Below are 25,550 nucleotides of genomic sequence, written 5' to 3' on the forward strand. Positions count from 1 at the left end.
CTTAAAGATATCAAAGGAACGTGTTGGTCATATCATTCATCAATATTTTTATATGCGGAAGCTCTGTGCAAAATGGGTGCCGCGCGAGCTCACATTTGACCAAAAACAACAGCGGTGTTTGCAGCTGTTAACACGTAATACACCCCGAGTTTTTCCGTCGATATGTGACAATGGATGAAACATGGCTCCATCACTACACTCCTGAGTCCAATCGACAGTCGGCTGAGTGGACAGCGACCGGTGAACCGTCTCCGAAGCGTGGAAAGACTCAAAAGTCCGCTGGCAAAGTAATGACCTCTGTTTTTTTGGGATGCGCTGGAATAATTTTTATCGATTATCTTGAGAAGGGAAAAACCATCAACAGTGACTATTATATGGCGTTATTGGAGCGTTTGAAGGTCGAAATCGCGGCAAAACTGCCCCATATGAAGAAGAAAAAAGTGTTGTTCCACCAAGACAACGCATCGTGCCACAAGTTGGCATTGGCAAAAATTCATGAATTGGGCTTCGAATTGCTTCCCCACCCACCGTATTCTCTAGATCTGGCCTCCAGCGACTTTTTCTTGTTCTCAGACCTCAAAAGGATACTCGCAGGAAAAAAATTTGGCTGCAATGAAGAGGTGATCGCCGAAACTGAGGCCTATTTAGAGGCAAAACCGAAGGAGTACTACCAAAATGGTATCAAAAGGAAGGTCGTTATAATCGTTGTATCGCTCTTGAAGGGAACTATGTTGAATAATAAAATCGAATTTTGACAAAAAAAATGTGTTTTTCCTTGTTAGACCGGGGGCTTATCAGCCAACCTGTTGTTGTCAAAAACATGAAGAAAAATCAAAATCATCTTGTACAACATCAATAAATACAGAAATTGCAAATGAAAATTCAAATGAAATGAAATCTGTTTTCTACACAGCAGACCACCCTGGTCCTTTTTACGTTCTTGTTACTTCGGAACAGCCCATAACTACAAGAAGAAAAAATTCTGAATTGTATCTCTTTGCCAAACTAAAAGAAGCAAATATAAATGAAAGTTTTGTCTCCAAAAATATTGCATTCAAGACTTTTCGTCTAACTTTTTTTTAATAAAATCCTAAATGTTGTAGGTTTAAAGGCTTTCATACCTGAGCGTTTTGTGCAAAAATTTTACGTTATAAAACATGTTTCTAAATATTTCTCAAATGACGAAGTGATCAAAGATTTAAAAAGTTATAGTGACAATAATTTTCAAGTTGTGTCAGTTGAACGCTTTAATGTTAGAGATGAAAATGGAATATATGTACCATCGACAACCTTAAAAATTGGCCTCATATCAGATTACTCAGTGAAAGAAATTCGCATGTTTAACACAATTGCTGTTTCTGAATTATATATAACTCAAGTGCGTTTATGCAAAAATTGTGGTAGATTAGGCCATATTGCTAAACAGTGTCGTTCAAGAAAGCGTTGTTTATTGTGCGGGAAAAATATTTTATGTCCATCTGAGTGCTCCGACGCCAAATGTGCCTTATGCCTTTCAACTATTAAATGTAAAACTGAATGTTTAAATCCCAGATGCATTCTATGTAATCAAAACGATCACAATGCCATGGACTCAGATAAGTGCAGTAAGTACGAAATGAAAAAGAAATAAGAAAGATGATGGCCATGTCGAATTTAACCAGAAGGGCAAAGATACCTGAAAACTACTATGAAATATTGGATGACCCTCAATATGAGAAAGAATTTCCACCTGTTTCAAAACTTTCGAGACCTAAAAGAACGATGACAGAAGAGTTTAATAGGAATATTACAAAGTACAAATATAGCAAAGTTGCAGCACATTCGCCAAAAAGGAACTTACCACAAGCAGATATTGGCTCCATTCTTCCGCTAAGGTCTTCAAGAAAACTTCTCCAAAGTGTCTGATTTAGAAAAAGTGGTGTCAATCTTCTCTCAACAGATGTCAGCTATTTTGAACTCAGTAAATTCGCCAGAAGGTCTATCCGTTCTAAATGAATTTCAAAAGCCAATATCTTTCACTTCTTCAAAATTAGAAACTGAAAAAATACTGTCACCAAACACAAGAACAAAACATTGCTAGACTTTTACCTAAACAAACTGAAAATAGATATTTGTGTCCTCAGTGAAATTTTTAACTTTGAGGAATCCGAATCAAATGCAAGGCAGAACTTGAGAGACTTTTCCTTATAGTTGAGAACAAACAAATTGTCCTCATATGTGGCGACTTCAACGCCAGATCTACAGCGTTTGGTGATACCTTTGTTTCTGTCAGAGGAAAATGGATACACTCATAGAAAAAAGTCTGCTAAAAACAGCAGTCGATGTCTGCTGTTATATTTTTGTACTTCAGGGCCAAATGAACAACAATTTATAAAATTTTTAGGTTATACATTTTTCTCCAAATCATATTTAAGAACCAAAAGTTATTTTTGGTATATTTTTGCACTGTAATATACTTACAAGCTCCTAAATACGATCAGCAAACATTTTGTTTGCTGTTATGCCTCAATTCGATAAATATTCAGATTTTTGGTCAAATACTATAGATATTCATAAAATATTGTTTTAATTATGTTAGGATAGCTCCTAAGTTGACATGTTTATTTGTTTTAGCCAAAATAAAACATGTTTTAGTGTAATCGAGCTTAAAAAATAGCAGGAAATGTTTGCTATTTCAGCAAACAGTGACTGCTGTCCCTTTTTCAGCAGACTTTCTGCTGTTTTAGCAGACTTTTCTGCTGTCCCTACTAACAAATTTCTTTGGGTGTACACCAACTTTTTGAGGATTCAGTTTTTCGGTGCATAAACAATGGTGCGATAACCTTTAAAAGGATCTTAACAGAAGACAGTGGGTCGGTACTAGATTTATCTTTAACAAGCTGCTAAAGAGTTTAAGCCACGCCAGTCTTCCAACTGATATAGAAGAAATCCAAAAATCACTCCGGGATGAAATCAAAAATGCTTCCTTTAAGTTAACATCTAAAAGGACTCCTAAGTCATGGTGGAATGAGTCTATAGATAAATTATACCGCCTTAAACAGCACCCAGCAAAAAGTGCCTTCGAAACTAAAGGAAAAAATTTTCATCAATATAGTTTATCCATTTTATTTCCATTAAGGTAAATTTTTGTGAAAAATAATAAAATTTACTCGTTTCAGTAAAAAAATCCTAAACTGTAAGCAGTTAGGAATAGTTCATTAACTAGAATAAGGCATGGAATTTTACTCATACTATTTTCTTCGCTGGGTATAAGAATTTACTACTGAAAAAGAAAATTTTATTCACCGATAACAAAGCATTCGTAAAAATAAACAAAAACCGAACTAAAACCAAGTTTCCTCAAAATTAGTAAAATTTCTTATAAAATGATAATTGCGACTTCCTTTATAATAGAAAGTTTTTCATACATACGAACAACACTTGGCATAGAAAAATATTTTAGTTCATTCGTACTAAGAAGTATGCAATCCTTTCAAAACTTAAGGAAACACACTTATTAGAATATAGGAAATTTTCCTAAATTTCTATTGTCTACCTGTAATCGATACCTGTCATCGTAATCGATGTGTTTGCGCGTGGGTGTAATCGATATATTTGCGCGTCGGTTGTTTTTTTAGTTGGAATCGCGTTGTTTTGGTATACGGAGAGATTGTTAAAAAATAATATGGTAAAATAATATAATAAATAACAAATAAAATATATAAAATATTTGTTATTTTAAATTAGTGAGAAAAATTTTCGTTTTTTTAAATAAATCTATCAATGTTCGTGATAGTGTATAAAGAAAGAAAACACCAGCAGAATAACAACCCTTTCATTTGTCTTCATTTTGGAATCTTCAATTATCAGGTAATATTCAGTGACGCTAACCTTTTGCAACAAAAATGTTTTATGATTTTTTATATTTGTAGGTATTGAAATTGTAAAAGGAGGACAAAATCGTTAGGCAGCAACTTATTAAAAGTGAAAAGTACAAGAAGAAGAAAAAGTGCGTTTTACAGTTGATAATATCACACGGAAATTGGAAATAGTGGATTAATAAACTAATATTTCAAAGAGATTCGATGCTGTTGATTCTTAATAAATATATTCAATATATTAATAAAACATGTCTTTTATTGAAGATAAAATTGCTTATAGAAATAAATAAAATTGTATTTAAAAACTAAGGTAAGCAGTTCTAATTATGAAGTAAAAGTTTTACCACAAATGTGTAAGATTTGTCGAAATGAATGAAAAAATTTCAATAAAATCATTCCATATATGAATTCAAATTAGTTAAATTTTTTCATTCTGTAGTATAGTGGTATATAAATATAGGAAAATGTTAACTAATATATGGAATGCATTATTCCTAATTTCTACGAAAATCACATCGTTCAAACAAATAAAAATGTCATTGGCGCTATACGAAGTTCAACTTTCTTCACAATGAGTTCATTTTAACTTAAAGAAGGGGTCACTTTTTTCTGGGTGAGGCTGCTCAAAAACGATTTGACGGATTCAAAAACGCCACAAACGCTGAGGAACTTATGAAAGCGATAGCCAACCTAAGAAATGCGTTTAAATATGCAAAGAAAAAACTTTCCAATCAAAAGTAAATTCCTTGAACCTCTCCCCAAACTCAAAATCTCTTTTTAGGTTTGTTAGAGGTTGCATAAACTCCTTTGAAACAAAAGAAAATAATAACTGGTGTTCTGAAAACAACCTGCCTTTCTTAAATTACCTCAAGGATCAAGTTTCTAGTAACATAACAAATAATCAAATCACAACCTTCTCTGGAACGTCTGTTCCCTTCACCATAAATGATCTTTTGAACATTCTAAAGGACAAAAACAAACCCTCGGCGGCTGGAGTCGACGGTATAACGTGTGAAATGATAAATAACCTTTCTGATAAGTCTAAAGAAAATCTCCTAGTTGCATTGAATAAATCGTGGAGTTCGTGTTGCCTGGATGAAGAATGGAGGAAGATAAAGATAATTCCGATACCAAAAAGAGGAAAAGACCTTAACTTGATCACCAACTTTAGACCTATAGCTCTCATTTCAGTACTTCTAAAGATCTTGAACCTAATGGTAAAGCAAAGATTGAACTGTTTCTTAGCTGAACGGAACGTTCTTCCACCTAGATCATACGCATATAGAAAACATATGTCTCCTGCGTCCTGTATTAATGACCTGCTGCAAACTATATCTCTGTGTAAAGAAATAGGGGAAATTTCTATACTTGTGACCCTGGATGTTTCATCTGCCTATGAATGTGTGGATATAAAAATTCTTGAAAATATAATGATCAATCTGAATCTTCCGGGACAAATTACAACTTGGTTATCCTCCTTTCTGTGCAAAAGAATCCTAGTTATGGGAAATGACAGTGAGAGGTTACAAATGGTATTCCACAAGGTAGCTGCTTGAGTCCAACCCTCTTCAATATATATACTCTTGGTTTACATGGAATTGCTGATACAAACACTGACTTAATCAGGGATCCGGAGCGGAGCGTGGAGCGGAGCGGAGCAAGCCCTTTTTTAACCGGAGCGGGAGCGGCATTTCTAAAATCCGGAGCGGAGCGGTTTTTCATTTGGAATAAAATATTACTTGAATGAAATGTCCCTGCCAGCATTTCAATGTTCCATTTCATCCTCATCGCTACCACAGACTCGTAAGTGACACTGCAACAATCGCCAACTGTGATAGTATTTTGCCATCACTATTCCCATGTAAGTATTTTGCCATCACTATTGTTACAAGAGCCATTTTATATTTTGTGAAACACCAAGCGCAACTGGCTTATTATAATTTATTTCAATGAAGACGAAAATAAAGTGCTGAAAACATAGTTATTACGCTTAAAATTGTGAAAAGTAAATTGGTGAACAATTTTTGACTTTCCAAATGGAATAAAGTGATAGTTTTTCAAATATCCAGACACGCTGCCTCCATTGGGAATAAAAGTACTGGCTGATAGACGCTACAACATTTAACTTACAACTTGTAACTCAACATCAATCTCTTATTAATGCATAAAAATGTGTTAAATGTGATGTGATAGTCGTATAAATGTTATATTTATGAGAATTTATAAATGTTTCATAAAATTAATAAACATCTAAATAGTCGTGTTTTACTTGACCACAATGATTCTTTTACAACTATCTTAAAATGCACTTTGTGTGATTGTTTGAAGGGGCTCTTAATGGCGTCCTTCTAAATGTATCCAGAAGGGCTCCTAATAATTGCACTCATGCGATACTTTTTTGTAGTAACTTGGCGTGGTACAACTTCTCAATAGTGACGGCGCTTTTCCGAGGAGTTTTGGATATCGTATACGACTGTTTTCGACGTAGTGGGGATTCTCAGAAGCGCCCCCAAATTCAAAAAATGTTGGCAGGGGTGTAACTTTGAAATTACACTGTGTAGGTAATTTCAAATTTAGCTAGTACTTAGCTAGTGTGAGCAAACGTTTAAAATGTACGATATGTATTTTTGTAGGTACGTACATTGGGGAAAACACAACGTGTTTTTTTAGTAATTGTTTTCAAAAACGGCAAATGTCAAAATATATCTCTAGTATGTGTTGTAAAAGTAACAACAGTACTTTCGATCAATTTCATCCCGTATTACTACAAAGATGTTTGTAATGAACGTCATATAAATGCAATTAAACGATCTTATTTATGTTTAATTTTTTAGTTTTCTACACTGAAAAAAATATTGTCGTGAAGTCAAAGATTCCATGTCCTTAGAATAAGAATGCAAATTTTGCTTAACATGGAAGACGCATTTGTCTAAAATAAAGTTTTTTTTCTTGTCCAAAAGGCAATAAACTTTTGAATGAAGTTGTACTGTCCTTATAATTAAGTGATTTTACTTAAAAATGTGTATCATAACATGAAAGATCAAATTTTTGAGGTAAGGTCAACGTGACTTTAAAAATTCTTTAAAATTAATAAAATTGTTTTAAATTTGTTTCCTTTTTGCATCTTGCCTACAAAGCAAAAAATCGTTAAAAAATAAGACATGTTTTTCAACACTTCATTTTAAAGACGCTTTTTACTTGAAACATAGCATAATTTCTACTGGAAGTCGAGTCTTAATATGAAAAAAAAATACCTCGTTAACTCGTTTTTAAAGGATTTTGATAACAACTGACGAAAAAATCTAAAAAAATGAAAAATTACCATTTGCTTCCTAGAAGCAAGTACATAACCCCCAAATTTAAAAGAGAATTACGTCTTTAAAGTATCCTTACTTGTATTCTCCGCTTCTTTGGCTCGGAATTAATACCCAAACTGTTAAAGTAAAGACAAAATCTTTGGAACCGGGCATGCTTTTTTTCAGTGTAAGGACATTCATATTTGCTTTACTATTGTACTATATCCTAGCATTCTCTTATTTCTGATATTAGTTCTCGAAAATTTAATTAAAATTATGGATAGTTTCAATTTTGGTTGAAAAATGTGCGCATATACATTTATTATACAATAAAGGGGAAAAAAGCGAAATTAGGTAACACTATATCTGAGTAAGAATATTCGTGGGTATACCACGGACTGATGTCGATGGAGGTTGTTGCAAACATAAACATACACACACATTACAAATCAAGGCATATTAATTAAAGGTAAAGTCACGAGCAAGCGTGTGCACAACCCGTGATATTTAGAAAGTCAAACTAAAATGACAGGTCACTTAAGTTGACATTTTGTGTACGTGTAGTGTTGTTGTTTTGTAACACAATGTAAATAAAAGCAATATTTATGTACAGAAAGAATGTAAACAAACCTACTAAACGTAAACAAAGCCTTTGACAAGATGAATGTCGATATTAGTCACCTGATTGCATGACTTTACCTCTTTAATATGCCTTGATTACAAATATAACAAAACCTCTTCTCTACGTCTGTTGCAAAACAAACAAAAAAAACTTTCGGAGAGTAGTTACTTCTACACTGAAAAAAATATTGTCGTGAGGTCAAAGATTTCATGTCTTTAAAATACGAATACAAATTTTGCTTAGCATAGAAGACGCATTTCTCTAAAATAAAGTTATTTTCCTTGTCCAAAAGTCGATAAACTTTTCAATGAAGTCGAATTGTCCTTATAATTAAGTGACTTGACTTAAAAATGGGCATCTTAACATGAAAGAAAAAATGTATAGGCTAAGGTCAACTTGACTTTAATAATTCAGAAAAATTCTTTAAATTTAATGAAATTGTCTTTAAATTTGTTGTTTTTTGGCATCTTGACTACAAAGCAAAAAATCGTTCAAATATAGGACATGTTTTTCAATACTTTATTTTAAAGAAGTTTTTTACTTCAAACATAGCATAATTTCTACTGGAAGTCGAGTCCTAATTTGGAAAATAAAGTTGCCGTTAACTCGTTCTTAAAGGACTTTGATAGCATATGAAGAAAAAAAGCTGAGAAAGCGAAAAATTAAATTTTGTTTCCTAGAAGCAAGTACACAAAACCTAAATTTAAAAGAGAATTGTGTCTTAAAAGTATCCTTACTTGTATTCTCCGCTTCTTTGGCTCGGAATCAATACCAAATTTTTTAAAGTAAAGACAAAATCTTTGGAACCGAGTATGCTTTTTTTTCAGTGTACTCTGTGTATAGACTTTCAATTCCAATCAGCGTTGCCGTTTTGGTCCGATCGGACCAAAATTGGTCCAAAAGATTTCTAATTTTTGAATTTGGTCCGATGGTCAGACCAAACAGAATTTGGTCCATTTTGGTCCATTTTCATAAATTTGGTTTCTATCACATATTAAATAGTAGATGGTGCACCGCAAAGAATATTGTCGGGAGGCCAAATACTTCACATGCTTCAAATACGAATTTTGCTTAGAATAGAAGACGTATTTCTCTGAAAAAAAGTTTTTCCTTGTCTAAAAGTCTCTAAACTTTTCAATGAAGTCTATTTATCCTTATAGCTAAATGATTCGACATAAAAATGTGTATCCTAACATGAATGCAAATTTCGTTTTAATGAAGTCAAAATGGATTTAATATTTCTGAAAAAATCTTCAAAATTAATAAAATGTTTCAACACATTGTTTTAAAGTCATTATACCCTAAACCACATAGTGGTTAGGGTATAATAAGTTTGATCTGCCAAAAAATGTGCCTACAAGAAATATTGATTTTAGACCCCATAAAATATATACCGATCGACTCAGAATCACCTCCTGAGTCGATCTAGCGCTTGGTGTCCGTCTGTCCATCCGTCCGTCTGTCCATGTATTTGTTGTTCACAGGATTTCGGTCGCAATTATTAACCGATTTTGATGAAATTTGGTACAGGGAGTTTTTTTGGGCACAAGGACGAACGTTATTGAATTTGGAAGAAATCGGATCAAATTTAGATATAGCTCCCATATGTATGTATTCCCCGATTTCGACAAATGGGGTCACGTTGCACTTTTTTACTAACCGATCGTCGTCAAATTTAGCACAAAATAATCTTCTGTATCACCCTTTAAGTCTGAAAATTTCATCGAAATCGGTTAAGATTTAGATATAGGTCCCATATATATGTATCGCCCGATTTTGCCAAAGTAGGTCATAAAACCCTTATTTATCAACCGATCTTACTCAAAGTTGGCGAAATGTAATCTTCTATAGCACTAACTATATGTGCAAAAAATCAAAGAAATCGGTTCAGATTTAGCTATAGCTCCCATGTATGTACCGCCCGATTTTTCTAAATAAAATAAAACTCAATTGAACAAATAATACAATGCTTGTACTATAATTTTCTCGAAGAGGAGCGGAGCGTGGAGCGGAGCGATTTTTTTTCTCGGAGCGGAGCGGTTTTTTTTTCTCCGGAGCGGGAGCGGAGCGGAGCGAAAAAAATGGTACGCTCCGGATCCCTGGACTTAATACAATTTGCTGACGACTTCATAATACTAGTCCATGGAAAAAGAGTTCGATACCACAATAAAAATTTTACAAAATAAACTTTTGGAATTTTACTCAATCCTATCCAATCTTAAACTAAAAATAAATACAGACAAAACATCAGTCATGTATGTAGCAAAAGGAGCAAGGAGAATTCTTCTTATATCACTTTGTGGCAAGTTGATAAAACCAGTTAATAAAATCAAATTCCTTGGAAGGACAATCAACAATAGCCTTTCTCTAAAAGATCACTGCAATTACATTTCATCCTCTTGTGGTAAATCCATTAATGCCCTAAAAATGCTAACCATTGAAATGAGGTCTTTCTCCTGCAATCACCAACAACTTGACAAAATCCATTGTTTTCTCCAAAACTGAATATCTGGAAGAAAAAATAACTACCTTTCAAAATAAAATATTAAAGAGAAATATGGGCCTAACTAGGGATACACCCACTCACATAGTTTATGCCCTTGTTGGAATTCTTCCCCCAATAGGCCTATAAGAGGGTAATTTTCAAGTGAATTAACCAAGTCGGGATGAGGGCTTATACATTTTTCTTCGTTATTGTCGGCATTAATTATGCACATATCTTGTATTTTATCGATTCAAAACACTGGTTGAATTTTATAACGTGACGGAAATAGTTATCGGAACTTATAAAGGGTGATTTGTTAAGAGCTTGATAACTTTTTAAAAAAAAAAAACGCATAAAATTTGCAAAATCTCATCGGTTCTTTATTTGAAACGTTAGATTGGTCCATGACATTTACTTTTTGAAGATAATTTCATTTAAATGTTGACCGCGTCTGCGTCTTAGGTGGTCCATTCGGAAAGTCCAATTTTGGGCAACTTTTTCGAGCATTTCGGCCGGAATAGCCCGAATTTCTTCGGAAATGTTGTCTTCCAAAGCTGGAATTGTTGCTGGCTTATTTCTGTAGACTTTAGACTTGACGTAGCCCCACAAAAAATAGTCTAAAGGCGTCAAATCGCATGATCTTGGTGGCCAACTTACCGGTCCATTTCTTGAGATGAATTGTTCTCCGAAGTTTTCCCTCAAAATGGCCATAGAATCGCGAGCTGTGTGGCATGTAGCGCCATCTTGTTGAAACCACATGTCAACCAAGTTCAGTTCTTCCATATTTTGGCACCAAAAAGTTTGTTAGCATCGAACGATAGCGATCGCCATTCACCGTAACGTTGCGTCCAACAGCATCTTTGAAAAAATACGGTCCAATGATTCCACCAGCGTACAAACCACACCAAACAGTGCATTTTTCGGGATGCATGGGCAGTTCTTGAACGGCTTCTGGTTGCTCTTCACTCCAAATGCGGCAATTTTGCTTATTTACGTAGCCATTCAACCAGAAATGAGCCTCATCGCTGAACAAAATTTGTCGATAAAAAAGCGGATTTTCTGCCAACTTTTCTAGGGCCCATTCACTGAAAATTCGACGTTGTGGCAGATCGTAAGTCTATTCATGATGAAATGTCAAAGCATACTGAGCATCTTTCTCTTTGACACCATGTCTGAAATCCCACGTGATCTGTCAAATACTAATGCATGAAAATCCTAACTTCAAAAGAATCACCCTTTACATTGGGAGAGTATAACAAGAAACATCCTTCAGTAAACCAGCCACTTTGCATCGCTTCTGAGAATCCCCACCACGTCGAAAACAATCGTATACGACATCCAAAACTCGTCGGAAAAACGCCGTCACTATTGAGAAGTTGTACCACGCCAAGTTACTACAAAAAAGTATCGCATGAGTGCAATTATTAGGTGCCTTTTTTAATAAATTTAGAATGACGCCAAGAAAAAGTGCATTTTAAGATTGTTGTAAAAGAATCAGTGTGGTCAAGTAAAACACGATTATTTAGATGTTTATTAATTTGATTAAACATTTATAAATTCTTATGAATACAACATTTATACGTCTATCACATCACACTTAACATAATTTTTGGCATTAATAAAAGAATGATATTGAGATACAGTTGCAGCGTCTATCAGCCAGTGTTTTTATTCTCGATGGAGGCAGCGTGTCTGGAAAAATATATGAAAAACTATAACTTTATTCCATTTGGAAATACCTTTCAAAATTTTTAAGCGAAATAACTATGTTTTCAGCACTTCATTATGGTTTTTATTTAAATAAATTATAATAAGCTAGTTGCGATTGTTGTTTCACAAAATATGAAATGGTAGATAAAAGAAATATAGGGAATTTTCCTATATTCTAACAAGTGTGTTTTCTTAAGGTTTGAAAGGTACGAATGAACTAAACTAAATAGATTAAAATTTATTCCTTTAGTTTCGAAATCACTTTTTCTGGGTGTACAACAATTTTATCAAAAACTTTAAACTAAGATTTTTTATTTGGTAGTTTTCTGGTAAAATTTTCTTAAAATTCAAATCTAAAGCTATTTTTATGCATTTTCGCAAAAGTGTATTTATGATTTATAGATATGCATTAGAGGTATAGGAAAATGTGAGTCATGGTTACAAGATTTGACTTAGCAGTTGCGATTTTAAAAGGAAAATGTGGGTATTTTGGCCACTTTTACTCAAATCGGAAAAATATTATATATGATGGCTTTGTCTAAATTTTGACCAAATTTGGCATGTATAGTAAGAATGTTAATTCTGCTCCCTGTATATAATTTCACGTAAATCGGAGTAAAACCTTGGGATTTGGGACCATATGAGTGTAAATCGGCCGATTTCAACAAGATTTGGCACACTTTACGAAACCACTCCTTGTAAATCAAGGTAAAACTCTGGCTTCTGGGGCCATATAAGTGAGAGATATATGGGAGCTATATCTAAATCTGAACTGATTTTTTCCAAATTCAAGGGTTCTATTCTGACCCGAAACAAATTTGCACAACAAAATTTGGAGTTGTTTGGACTAAAAATAAAACTGGGACCTAGACGTTGATCACAAAAACGTGTTAACAGACAGACTGATATGGCTAGATGAAGTCACAATATGTCTTATTTTATCAATGTTTGAATGAAGATTGTAGAAAAACAAGTGTGAAATAAAATAGAGCCAATTTTAAAGTTAAAAAAATATTAAAGTCAGAAGTAATTTCTTTAAATTTTTTTCGCAAAAGTGAGTAAAAAGATAGACTATTACATTTCTTTCTTTCTTTATTTTAACAAAATACGTCAACAGAATGGGCCGAGGAAAACACTGTCGCGTGGAGAGCCAAAAATATAGATAGAAAAGCTTCACCTAGATGGTAATTCTCAAAGAAAAAATGGCTGGAATCATTCAAACCTCAAAAATACTGGTAGAAAATGCTTTAAAGTATGAAGAGAAACGAGAAACAAGGGAAAGAAAAAGCAAAATTTCTGAGACATTAAAAAGAAAACTACTGCGTCACGTGAAACGGGACTCTTTTGTGACGTCATCCGCCATAAAAAAAAAAAATTCAATTTGATCTGGATACATCAACAATACGGTATATGTTCCTGAAGAATGATTTAAAGGCAAGATGTCCACGTAAAGTGACCCTTCTACCAAACAACGACAAGATTTTTTTTTATTTTATATCGTGAATCGTTTTCAAGTTATACCAAAATAGTTATATCTCCAAAAGTCGTGCTGATAATAAAAAACCAAGTGCAGATTTGGATTCAGCGACCTCAATTTAGTAAAAATTTGCTATAAATTTGAAATCAACACAAAAATGTTCAATTTTGTTCCCTTGTGTAATCTATGCTATTATTTTTGAAGAACTGGTTTGCTTGCCAGGATGCACCTATTTCTCACTTGCTGGTATTCTTGCACCGAAATTTATTTAATGGTCAATGAAATTCAGTTATTTCCCTCTAAGATGGAGGAGTTCTTTTGTCGTACCACTTCACAAGTCGGGGAACCCCTTTGATGTGAGTAATTATAGGGGATAGCAAGATTGAGTGCTTTTCCCAAGGGTTTTGAGAAGATGGTGACGGATGTTTAGTCGCATAGCATTTCTTCGATACTGGACCCTTGCCAGCACGGTTTTTGACAAGGGCCTATCGACTACTACGAACTTGGTGGAATTTACTTCTCATGTTATTAATCAGTTTGTTGTTGGGAATCAGACACATGTTATTTATACGGATTTAGTAAGCTGGATAGGATTGGATTAGCCAGTACACTTTTGGCTTGGATTTCGTCGTATCTTGAGTGCCGCACGCAGATTGTGTCTTTTGGTGATTCCTATTCGAGGTGCTTTGATGTCCCATCGGGTGTGCCTCAGGGTAGTCATTTGGGGCCTGTCTTATTTTTGTTATTTATAAACGATTTACCTCAGTCCGTAGTTAACTCTAGGATTTTGATGTATGCTGATGATGTTAAGTTATTCTCCTCGTTCGATAATTCTGGTCGGGTGCATTTATTACAGGATGATTTGGATAGCTTTGGTGTAGGGTAAATCTAATGGATTTGAACTTGAAGAAATGCAAGTTTATGCGTTTCTTCAGGTCTAGGTCTATTGATGTTCGGTATAGTATACAGGGCACGTTATTGGAGGAGGTTTATTCTTTTGTTGATCTTGGCGTTGTTATGGATCGTAGGCTTAATTTTAATGATCACATTAATTCGATGGTGAGTAAGGCATCGTTGGCCGAAGGAGTTTTCCTTATGTTACCAAGAGGCTTTTTACTGCCCTTGTTAGACCTATTCTGGAGTATGGTTCTATCGTGTGGGGTCCTCAGTATGATATTTACATTGATAAGATAGAATCGGTTCAAAAGCAGTTCTTGTTGTTCGCTCTGAGACATCTTCATTGGAACAGTGATTTTGTTCTTCCTCCTTACACTTCTAGATAGGCTGATTCATTTGCCTACTTTTAGCAGCCGACGGACGATGTTGGGCTCCATGATGTATAGGCTAGTTTGTGGTGATATTCCATGCTCTGAATTGATATCTAGGGTTATGATAAATGTCCCTTTTTGGGCATCTAGGAATTACCAGTTTATTTTAATTGATTTTCAACGCTCGAATTATGCTTCTGTGGAGCCTATTCGCAGGATGTGCATTAATTTTAATTCAATCTATCATCTAGTTAACACTAACTTAAGTATTGATATGGTGAAGTCCAGAATTTTAGCATATTTGGATAACTAATACATTTGTTTTTTTGAATAACCTAATATTTTGTCTAGTTTTGTAATTTATCCGGTTGATGAGTCCTTCTCTGTAGCTGGTTAAATCCCTCTGCCTCTACGCTATCCCTACGTCATGGGGACGAGGCCCTCACGGTCGGAAGGGGCGGTAAAGTGGGCGATGGGACCGTTCGAAAAAATACTTTCCTCCAATGATATGCCCGTGTAAAACTAATATTGTGGGAATATCGATGACGAAGTGGTTACTGAATTTTGCTCAGACTTTCCTTTACTCATACCTGGTAATAGTTTTTGCTGTGAATCATTTATACATACATAAATACTTATCGTCAGACAACTTTTGTAGTAATTATGCTTAAACATTGGCCAAGACGATCAATCATGAATAACAAATTACTCGAAAAAGTTGAAGGTAATCGATTCGACACCACAAAATAACATAAATTATTCAATGTTTATTGTACCTTGATTTTATTTATTTTAAAAAGAAAACATATTGAGTACTATACGATAAAATAACATACATACATATATCCCTCAAGGATCTCAGAAGGGACTAAAAAGTTAAAAGTACGCAAAGCATTAGTGGTAACAAGGGTATTTTAATAAATAAAAGTATTTCTGAAAATACAAGAGGAATGATGCAAATTACTTTAAAAAGGGAAATTTTCCCTTAATCTACAGAGAGCATCGGGGTTAGATGACCCAAAAATTTTTGTTAATAATAAGAACCGTTAAAATTGTAAACGAAAAAGACAAAAAGAAAATATTTGCCGCTTTTATCGTGATGAGACGTCTTGGCACTAAATAAAATTTAATCCCAATACGGTGCGAACATATACGACACTCAACACATGTAGGATCATAATATTTTAAAGAAAATAAAAATGGTTTTAGATATTGCGAAGGGCAATTTTGATTCAAAAATTAATATTTTTTTTAAATAAATTATATTCTTTTCTATTTCTGCCACATATGGTTGCTTTTTTTCGCATCACGCCTCTCGTTTTAAATTTGACGTAAAAAATAAAATCAATCAGATATACTTGAATGTAATTATTAATTTAATACATAGCGTAAACATGTGCTACTGTAAAAATGTAAGAGGTATCAAACCAACAAATTTCTCTATAGCAATTAATTCTATTAGTACTTAGTTGCTAGTTCCACTTGTGTTTACCAGCGAATTATTGTGTATACGATTTCTTTTAGCTTTCGCCATTTTACACTGATTAACCGTTGCAGCAAAACGTAAAGATTTTAAAGATTCGACAAAGCAATCTTGCAAAGGGGCAACATTAATAAACATGAGGGTTTTAGAATTTCCTCCCAATGAAGGCATTAGAAGATGTGTGAGTTTTGAATTTCGGTAGGGGATATGATCCTGCTTTTGAAGTAGAGCGAGTATAACATTGGTGAGTTCGGATAAAGATCTGTTGATGTTTTTAGTTTCATTCATTCTGGTACTAGTTTTCGGCGATTCTGATCCTGCTAAATCGACCAAGTTAATTGAACCAATTGAAATTTCTTGTTTATCCATATGTGTGCCTACAAGTTCAATTTTTGTAACAGCATGAGATCTTGACGATCTTTCGTTTCCTGCCGTTGCTGCAGTTGCGCGATTCATTTTTGCAATTTGCATGAGCTCTCGTAAACGATCGGCGCTTTCAACTATCTCTTGCGTAATGTTCGAAACGTATATATCATTTTTTGAATTTTTAACCATGCGTATTTCCATGTCTTTTTGCTCATTGCTTAATAAATCATAGAGTACTTCGTTGTAAATCTCTAGGAATGTTACCTTTATTTCATAATTCCATCCTATATTCCGATAATTCCGTACAGATTCAAATAAGAGATCGACAGTTCGAGGTATAATACCATGATTTGATTGAACACCATCCATGGTGTATGTTTTACCACTTCCCGTTTGTCCATATGCAAAGATGCAAATGTTATAACCATCAAGAGCAGATTGAATAAGCGGTGAGACCATTTCAAATATTGACCCCTGGTCGGATGAAGGATGAAATACTTGGTCAAAGGTAAAAAGATGCACATTTGATTTATTTCTAGAAGCTGGATCCGAGCTTGATATTTCCACTGTTGTTTCGTCAATGAAATTCCATCCACATAATAGCTTTTCCTGCTCACATTCTAGCGGTGGTCGCACACGGCAGAAAACACGTATATTTCCTCGTAAATCTAATACTGTGTTATGTAATTCTTTCCGTTCCATATTAGAACGAAATAGTTGCTCTTTGTAAACATTAATTTCATGCTCAAGAATTGCATTAGTATCCGCCAGCGTAGAAGTTCTCTCGCGCAAGTGCACTATTTCCGCACTTAACTGGTCATGCTCGCGCTTAATATTCTGAAAAAAATAATAATAATAGATATTTAAGTAAGTAATTAATAATAGTAATAAAAATACAAAAGTTAAATAAGGATTTTCTTAGCAATTTCGGTCATAAAAAGACTAAAAACCTGATAATTCCACCACTTCTTTTCCAACTACATAGGCAGAGAGAACAAACCATGATCCAAAATTAAGTTTAATTGGTACAGCAACAGCAAGAAAATAGATTATCAGTATGAAAGACATACACAGATAATTCAATGTTTGAAACAGAAATGCAACATTAAATGATAATGACTTTATTTAAAAATGTTTTAGGTTATGTAGCATAGAATTCCATAACCTTGCCACATGCACCGGGCAAAAACATTCAAGTACCAAATGTACCAAAAGTACAATGTACAACACAAGACCATTACCCCAATTCTGAATATTAAAATTTTCTTAATATTCAGAAAATAAAAGCTTTACATTTAAACTATAGTACCCCTTCCTGTTTTAATGAAGGTGCTTGTGTTTATGACTTCTTTAAGAACGTTGCTCAGACTATACTGGGTCACATATAAGCCTCGATCTTTTCCTACGCTCTTTCTGGTAGCCACCTACGGCGAATAAGCGTAACACTTAATTTTACTAGTGGGGATAATCCAAATGACATGCTTTGAGATGGAATGTGGGCTGCTAACACGTCCAACAGGTATGTGAAGCCAGACTTTTTAGCCTATAATATTTGTGAAACCTTGGAAATCAAAGATTCCCATAAACTAAGTAACAACCTCTTCATGTACAAGTATGTAGTTACATATTTTCAGGCAAATCTAGTGGGTTAATGACGTCACGTAGCTATCCTTTGGTCATTGGTACGTTTGTGCGCCTCTTCCTCAGCTACTATCATAAACACGGCATTAAACGTTTTTCGCTTTCAACTAAAAAGTTAAAGGAAAACACCTGACTTCGAATACTCTAAATTATTTCTTCCTCGTTATTCCCTTCCCCTACTGTTTAGAATGAGGATTTTATTCCCGGGGAAAATGAATTCCCAGAGAACACTTTCCGTATGGAATATTCAGAATTGGGCTTCAAATTTAACACCTCAGAAGAAAAAATATAACCCAACCCTATGGAATATTCAGAATTTTATTATTCATCAATTTTTAAAGACTGGTTGCACACATCGTTCGTCCGTCAGGTTTGTATTAATCATTGAATACTATTGTAGTACATCTTCTACAGTTGCGGTGTAGTAAATATCTATAGAAATAAAAACAAAATAAATGGAATTAAAAAACATCAATTAAAAAACGGCATGCGCATAGACACATAAGTTAATATTTCGCTAACTTCGTCTATTTCCACAAAAGTTGTAATAGATTTGACAGACAAAATAAGCTAAATTTTATGTTGTTTTCACACGCGAATGATTCAGGGTTTTTAAATTTTAAACGATGTTTCTGATTTTATTTAAATATTTTGAATTAAAACTGTTAAATTAAACAAATAATCTAAAGGCCTAAAACAATTTTAGGTCTAAACATTTTTAAAATAAAAGGGTCTGCCGATAAAAGCAATCTTAATTCTTGATAATGCCCCATGTCATCCACCGGAAGATTTACTTAAAAGTGATGATGGATCTATATGCTGTATACATGCCACCAAATGTGACTCCATTGATTCAACCGATGGATCAAAACGTCATACGCATAACCAAACTTTATTACAAGAAATGCTGTTGGAAAGCAAAATTCCACAGAATTTTTGAAAGCATCAACACTGAAAGATGCCGCTTCGTTGCTTATGTTAGCATGATAGGAGTTAACACCAGATGTAATAGTAAAATGCTGACATCCTATTTTGGGTAATTTTATGAATTTAGTGGATAGCGAGGACGAAGAAGATAATGTTCCTTTAAGCGTATTGAGAGAAAATCATCAACAACAGCGTCAAAGCGGCACTCTCTCATGGGTGAATCTATTTACTCACAATTTGTTTTTTCTCACCAGTGATGGTAAAAATGGTGCAATTGTACAAAGTTTGGATATAATTTAAAATATATATTTTTTTGGCTTACACACTTTCTGTGTAATAAAAAAATAAAAACATTCCATATTTAGAAAGGTGAGAAATATATAAGTTTGGATAACCCTGAAAATCTTTTTAATTAAAAATTTCGTATATTTGGCTAGCTATAGCGATGCTATTTTTTTATTTTATCATTACGTCCAGCGCTAGTGTCCTATCAAAGTTTACAAATCCTATTGAAAACCCCAAATAAACGATGTAAATGCGTTGCTTAAATAGCTGCATTAAATTAATTCATTTTGAATAATGAAAACAATTTAGGATAATTTTCAATTGATATTTGTAAAATATATATTAATCCCATCACTGGTTTGTCCTAAAACGAGTTACTCACTCAATGTCTACAAATCATAGTTATGTATAAATGAAACATATTTTTAGGAAAACGTTAATAGTTTCCATTTTAAATTAATTTTATATAATTTTCCCAAAATAAATTTTAATTTAGGTGCATTCAAACTTTCAACATTTCTAAAAAAATTTATTGAATCGCAAATTCCCCATTTCTAGCTTTCTTACTAAAGAACCAGAACTACTATGAATAAATCGCCAAATCTGTTTATAAACATAAATGTTGTCGACATTGAATGACGCCCATATTCAATGCAATCACACTTAATATATGTATACTACCGCGCATTGTTACGATGCCGATTGGTTAACACTGCAAACGAACTGCCACCGACAATTTGTGGGTAAGATTGCAATACGAAAAAAGCACCGGTTGCAGTTCTCTGGCTAAAGGCGTCTAAGAGTAATGTGTGGAATTGAAGAAGAACCGCGAGATCCATGAAAAACCCCAATTTTCTTGAAGCTCCGCTAGTGCTAAGTTGGTAACGATCTTTTAAAACGTATTATGGAATACAATCACTCATGCGCATAGAAAAAACGAGTTTGTTCGACCCGCTCAAACTACAACAAAAATGTTGTGATTTCAAAATGTACTGATTGAAGAACTTCGTTACAATCAAACAAATCATACGCTTGTGTTGGTTCAGTGAACATGATTGGTATAATTTTTCTGTTTGTTGTGTTTGATTTGATTTGATCAACATAGAAATGAACAAGCCTGAATAAAATCAAGCAACATAAATTTCAATAAATTAGCACAGATTTAGAAAACAAAAAGCTTTTTATTTCATTTGGTTTTATGACTAAATTCTATAATAAGGAACTTCGTGAAATTAACAAGGTACAAAACTCATATGCAAAACCCATAAGCATATGGGTTTTGCGATTTTTAGGTATTAACATTTTATATCAATTTAAACAAAAATAGAGCACTGAACGAGTGCAATTGAAAAATGCTGTTATTACTCGTGCAGTCCTCTGATGTGTATCCGTCGCCTTGCCTACACACAAAAAATTATCACCGAATTTTTTTTTTTTTTTTTTTCAATTAAACACTTAATTGAATTTGGAAACGGATTCAATTAATATGTTAATTGATTCAATTAATTATTTGATCAAATATAAAAATAAAAACCAATTTAAAAAATTATTGATATTTGCTATGTTTCCAATTAAAATATTAATTGGTTCAATCAATTCGGAAATAATTTTCAATTACAAAAGTGATTGAAAATTTTTCCGTTTCCAATAACACATGTGATTGATCCAATCACCTTTGAAATTGAAATTGAATAATTTTGAGCGATGGAAAGAGCGAAAAGACAAGCGAATGGGTATTTATTCAACAACGTATGATGGAGAGATCAGTCTGTGGAAGTAACTCTTAACGAACGGTTGGGTTTTTGTTTTTCGCGTAAATTGAAAAACATGATTGGCGACATTCTGTCTGCTGCATTCGAAATGTGTGCATAAATATTTTGAACGCGCATATTGCATATTGCGCCCCCAAAATTAAATTTTTAATTAATTTCGCGACAAAAATCCACCAAATATTTGATTGATTCAATTAATAATTTCATTCTTCGTTGAGCCTTAGCTGTGTAGACATCGTGTGCTGTGAAGAAAAACATATTTGCTATTGTATTAGTAGTGTGCACGTTTTGCATTGTAACGTTGGAAACTTCTTGACAATTCTTGACAAGACAAAAAAGTCTTGTTGATTGTGAGCTGTTTAATTTTGTAAATTTGGTGTGAGTGGTTGTGCAAAATTAACTGTTGGCCATTGTGGAGGCCATGGAAAGAGGTGTGGAAAGAGAAGGCTGGGCCTTCAAAGTCTATGATTGTGTGTCATATTGATGCTGATAATAAATTTAATAAAAAGAAGTTGACAAAACCTGTAAAAGGTAGAAATGGTGGACTGGCTATTGCTAATCAAGGTTAAGAAACCGAGATGGTGGTTGACGAGACTACGAGTGATGTGAGGCTGATTGACGATGGTGAAGGCGTGAATATGACAAAAAAATACAAGACCGCGTGATGAGACGATGGTGCAAGAAAGCAAGAAAAGGAGGGTTAACGATTCTTTGGTAAGATATTCCAATGAGCCGTATGTATTGGTAGACACGTCTGAGGTGGATAACTGTACAAATAAGAAGGTGAAAAATGGTCTCTATTTTGTGCAAAAAATAAGAGACATTAAGTCTGATGAGTTTAATAAGATTAAGAAAATTGATGCCATTGGGGTTACTTTATACAAGCTGACTTTTGAAGATGTCCAGTCAGCGAATAAATTTTTAGACAATGAAGAGTTGAGGAAGAGAAAGTTAGGGCTTTTGTCCCTAGAAACTTTATTGAAACTTTCGGTGTTATAAGAAATGTACCTTTGTGTTATACTGAGGAGGAAATTTTGGAGAATGCAACTTCTAGTATTAAAATTCTTTCTGTAAAGCGGTTTACCAGGCGTGATGAGAATGATTCTGGCGTCTTTCATCCCACTGAGACAGTGAAAATTGTGTTTGGTGGTGATGATCATCCGAGTTGGATTGTTTTTGAGAAGTCGGTTTTGGTAGTTAATACTTTCTATCCAGCCATTAGGCAATGTCACAACTGTGGTCGCTTGGGCCACACTAAACTTGGATGTCGGTCGAAGAAGCGATGCATAAAATGTGGAGCAAATAGTGATGCTTGTAATGGTCAATGCGGAGGTAACAAATGTTTACTATGTAAGACAGAAGGTCATCTTGCTAGTGATAAGGACATATGTCCGAGCTGGAAGAAAGAGATTGAGACCAACAGAATTATGACGCGCAAGATGTCGAAACGTGAAGTTCTTTTGAAATATAACACTCAAAATCCTGTGGCTAAGAGACAAAGGAAGGAATACATTCACCGCCCTGGAGTTCAAATTCAACCGAGAATGTTTCCAGAGACACAGTCCTCATCTCCTGTCTATATGACTAGTGAATTGAGAGTTACTGAGCTCGAAAGGGTCACCAGTGAAATGCTAGTTTTTATGGATTTTTTTAAGATGTCTAACAATGCTGCTGCTATGGACGCCATGAATCATTTTAATTCGCGTCTGGTCAAGTGTGGTTTTATGCCTCAACCAACTGCTTCTAGTATTTCATCCATTTCGTCATCCCATGGTAAAGATTCTACAGTATAATGTTCAGTCGTTTACGAAAAATAAGAATTATCTCGAATTTTATGCGAATAATTATGATTTCAATATTATAGTACTATCTGAAATTTTCTCCGAGAACAAGACTAATAGAGACAGAATGATAAATTTTAATCTTGTACAGAAATTTAGGCATGATACTACGGGGGGTAGCCATTGGACTTAAAAAATATATTAAATTTTCTAGAGTGATCTTTGAGACAGACTTCGACATTGTCATAGTTAAAACGAACAATCTTTGCAGAAACTTTACAATTGCTTCAGTTTACTTGCCTCCATCCCTGCCATTATATCTTCTGGCCAGTGAAATGGGGAGATTATGTAATTTTTTGGATTGGCATGAGAACGTTATTCTGATGGGTGATTTTAATGTCCGCAACGTTGTATGGGGTGATACTATTACCAATAAAGGGTGATACAGTCAAAATTTGGTCAAGGGAAAACGCGTGTAAATCGGTGAAATCGTTTTTTTTTTTAAATAAAATTAAATTTCTGTTTCAAGTTCAATTAGTATAAAATTCAGGAAAAATATTCAGTTAGGCTTTCGCGTTTCCAAATCCGAATTGCCGGGCCTCACGCTTGACACCTGCCATCAGATTTTGTACAGCCACCTTGTCCACCTTCTTCGCCGCAGAAGGCCAGTTTGCCTTGAACTGCTGCTCGTCCTTAGCAGTTTTTTGGTCTTCTTTAGGTTCCGCTTGACAATAGCCCAGTATTTCTCAATTGGGCGGAGCTCTGGCGTGTTGGGTGGGTTCTTGTCCTTGGGAACCACCTGCACGTTGTTGGCGGCGTACCACTCCATGGCCTTTTTACCGTAATGGCAAGATGCCAAATCCGGCCAAAACAGTACGGAACAACCGTGTTTCTTCAGGAAAGGCAGCAGACGTTTATTCCAACACTCTTTCACGTAAATTTCTTGGTTGACAGTCCCGGAAGCTATGAAAATGCTGCTTTTCAAGCCACAGGTACAGATGGCTTGCCAAACCAGATATTTCTTTGCGAACTTTGACAGTTTTATGTGCTTACAAATATCTGCTACCTTTCCCCTTCCTTTTGCCGTATAAAACTGTCCCGGAAGCTGCTTGTAGTCGGCTTGTAGTCGGATCGCGCTTTGGCCGTCGTATTTTGTTTATCATCGCGATTTGGAGTCACTACCTTCTTGTAAGTCGATAGTCCGGCTCGTTTTTTGGCTCGATGCACGGTTGTAGACGATACACCCAGCTTATTTGCGGCATCTCGGAGAGAGAGGTTAGGGTTTCGCTTGAAACTACCGGCAACTCTCTTTGTCGTCTCAGCGGCTTCCGGTTTTCGATTTCCCCCCGATCCAGACTTCCTGGCTGTCGACAAACGTTCCCCAAACACTTTAATTACATTTGTAACGGTTGATTTGGCAACTTTTAGCGATTTTGCCAGCTTTGCGTGCGAGTAGCTCGGATTTTCGCGATGCGCGAGCAAAATTTTGATACGCTGCTCTTCTTGCTTGGACGGCATTTTGACAACTGAAGAGTGAATTCCAAAATCAAAAATGGAGCAACATTCTGCACACAAACCCCTTCAAAATGTTCAGGTTTTTTAAATGCAAAATTGAAAGAAATACGTCAAGTTTATATTGACCAAAATTCACCCTTCGTATCACCCTTTAGAAAAGGGAAAGAGTTGGAAACCATAATTGGCTATTCGAGATTAAAGTGCATTAATACTAATGGCTGCAATTTCAGACATTTCCCCATCACGGATATACTAAACACTAAAAGAAAACCTAAGACAAGATTTTTATCGAGGAATAAACTTATGATGTCGCTTTCGGAGCTTGAACTGGAAATAAATAAATCTCCCAATACTAAAAGTTCCTGGAAATTCATTAATAACATTCGAGAAAGAGGTAATCCGACAAGAACTATCTGGAACGGAGAAAATAATGGTGAATATCTGGAGCATCATATCCTCCAGGATATGATGGAATAACATATGACATGATCAAGTCTCTTTCGGGCATATCCAAACCAAACAGATGACTTTATTGTTATGTCTTACCATCGGGACTTTGCTGAGGCAAGATCTAATCTCATTGGAAAGATAAGAGTTTATGGACGCCTGCAAAACTCTTAACTTATCGTTTAACCCTTCAAAATCGAATACGATGTATTTTGCGAGAAATGGCTTCAAAAACATTGATCTGGTCATTGAAGGAACCAGAGTTGAACAGACGAAGAGTTTTCGTTTTCTGGGTAGAATTATTTCCAACTCCAGACTCAACCTGTTGCCTAACGGGAAGATGAATTACCCCAATGAGGTATTGAAATCTATCTATCTCAGCGAAATTGCTGACTATAAGAATTTTAATTTTACTGTCTATGCTATCGATGCTATGGTTTCTACACATTCAATTGGCTGTGGTATTGCCAATGTGTCTACGAATCAACGTTTTCTTTTCAGAATCGGTTTCGCTGCTTCATCCACTTTTGGAGAGTTATGGGCCTTATTGAAGGCTCTGGAGGTTGCCATTGAAGACGGAGATGATAATTGTGTACTGTTCACGGATAGCCTTGC

At 34.7% G+C, this 25,550-nt stretch overlaps 1 protein-coding gene across 1 annotated transcript; it reads right to left on the minus strand.

Annotated features, from left to right (window-relative positions):
- Window positions 1-15,484: 15,484 nt before the first annotated feature.
- ncd (non-claret disjunctional) lies at window positions 15,485-17,404 on the minus strand (the record flags this gene model as incomplete). Its single annotated transcript, XM_075291153.1, is given in 1 exon segment — window positions 15,485-17,404. A coding segment is annotated over 1 exon segment (1,221 nt), but the record flags the coding sequence as incomplete, so codon positions are not given.
- Window positions 17,405-25,550: the final 8,146 nt, after the last annotated feature.

This window comes from Haematobia irritans, chromosome 1 (genome assembly GCF_050003625.1).
Source record: "Haematobia irritans isolate KBUSLIRL chromosome 1, ASM5000362v1, whole genome shotgun sequence".
In the NCBI taxonomy this organism is placed as follows: domain Eukaryota; kingdom Metazoa; phylum Arthropoda; class Insecta; order Diptera; family Muscidae; genus Haematobia; species Haematobia irritans.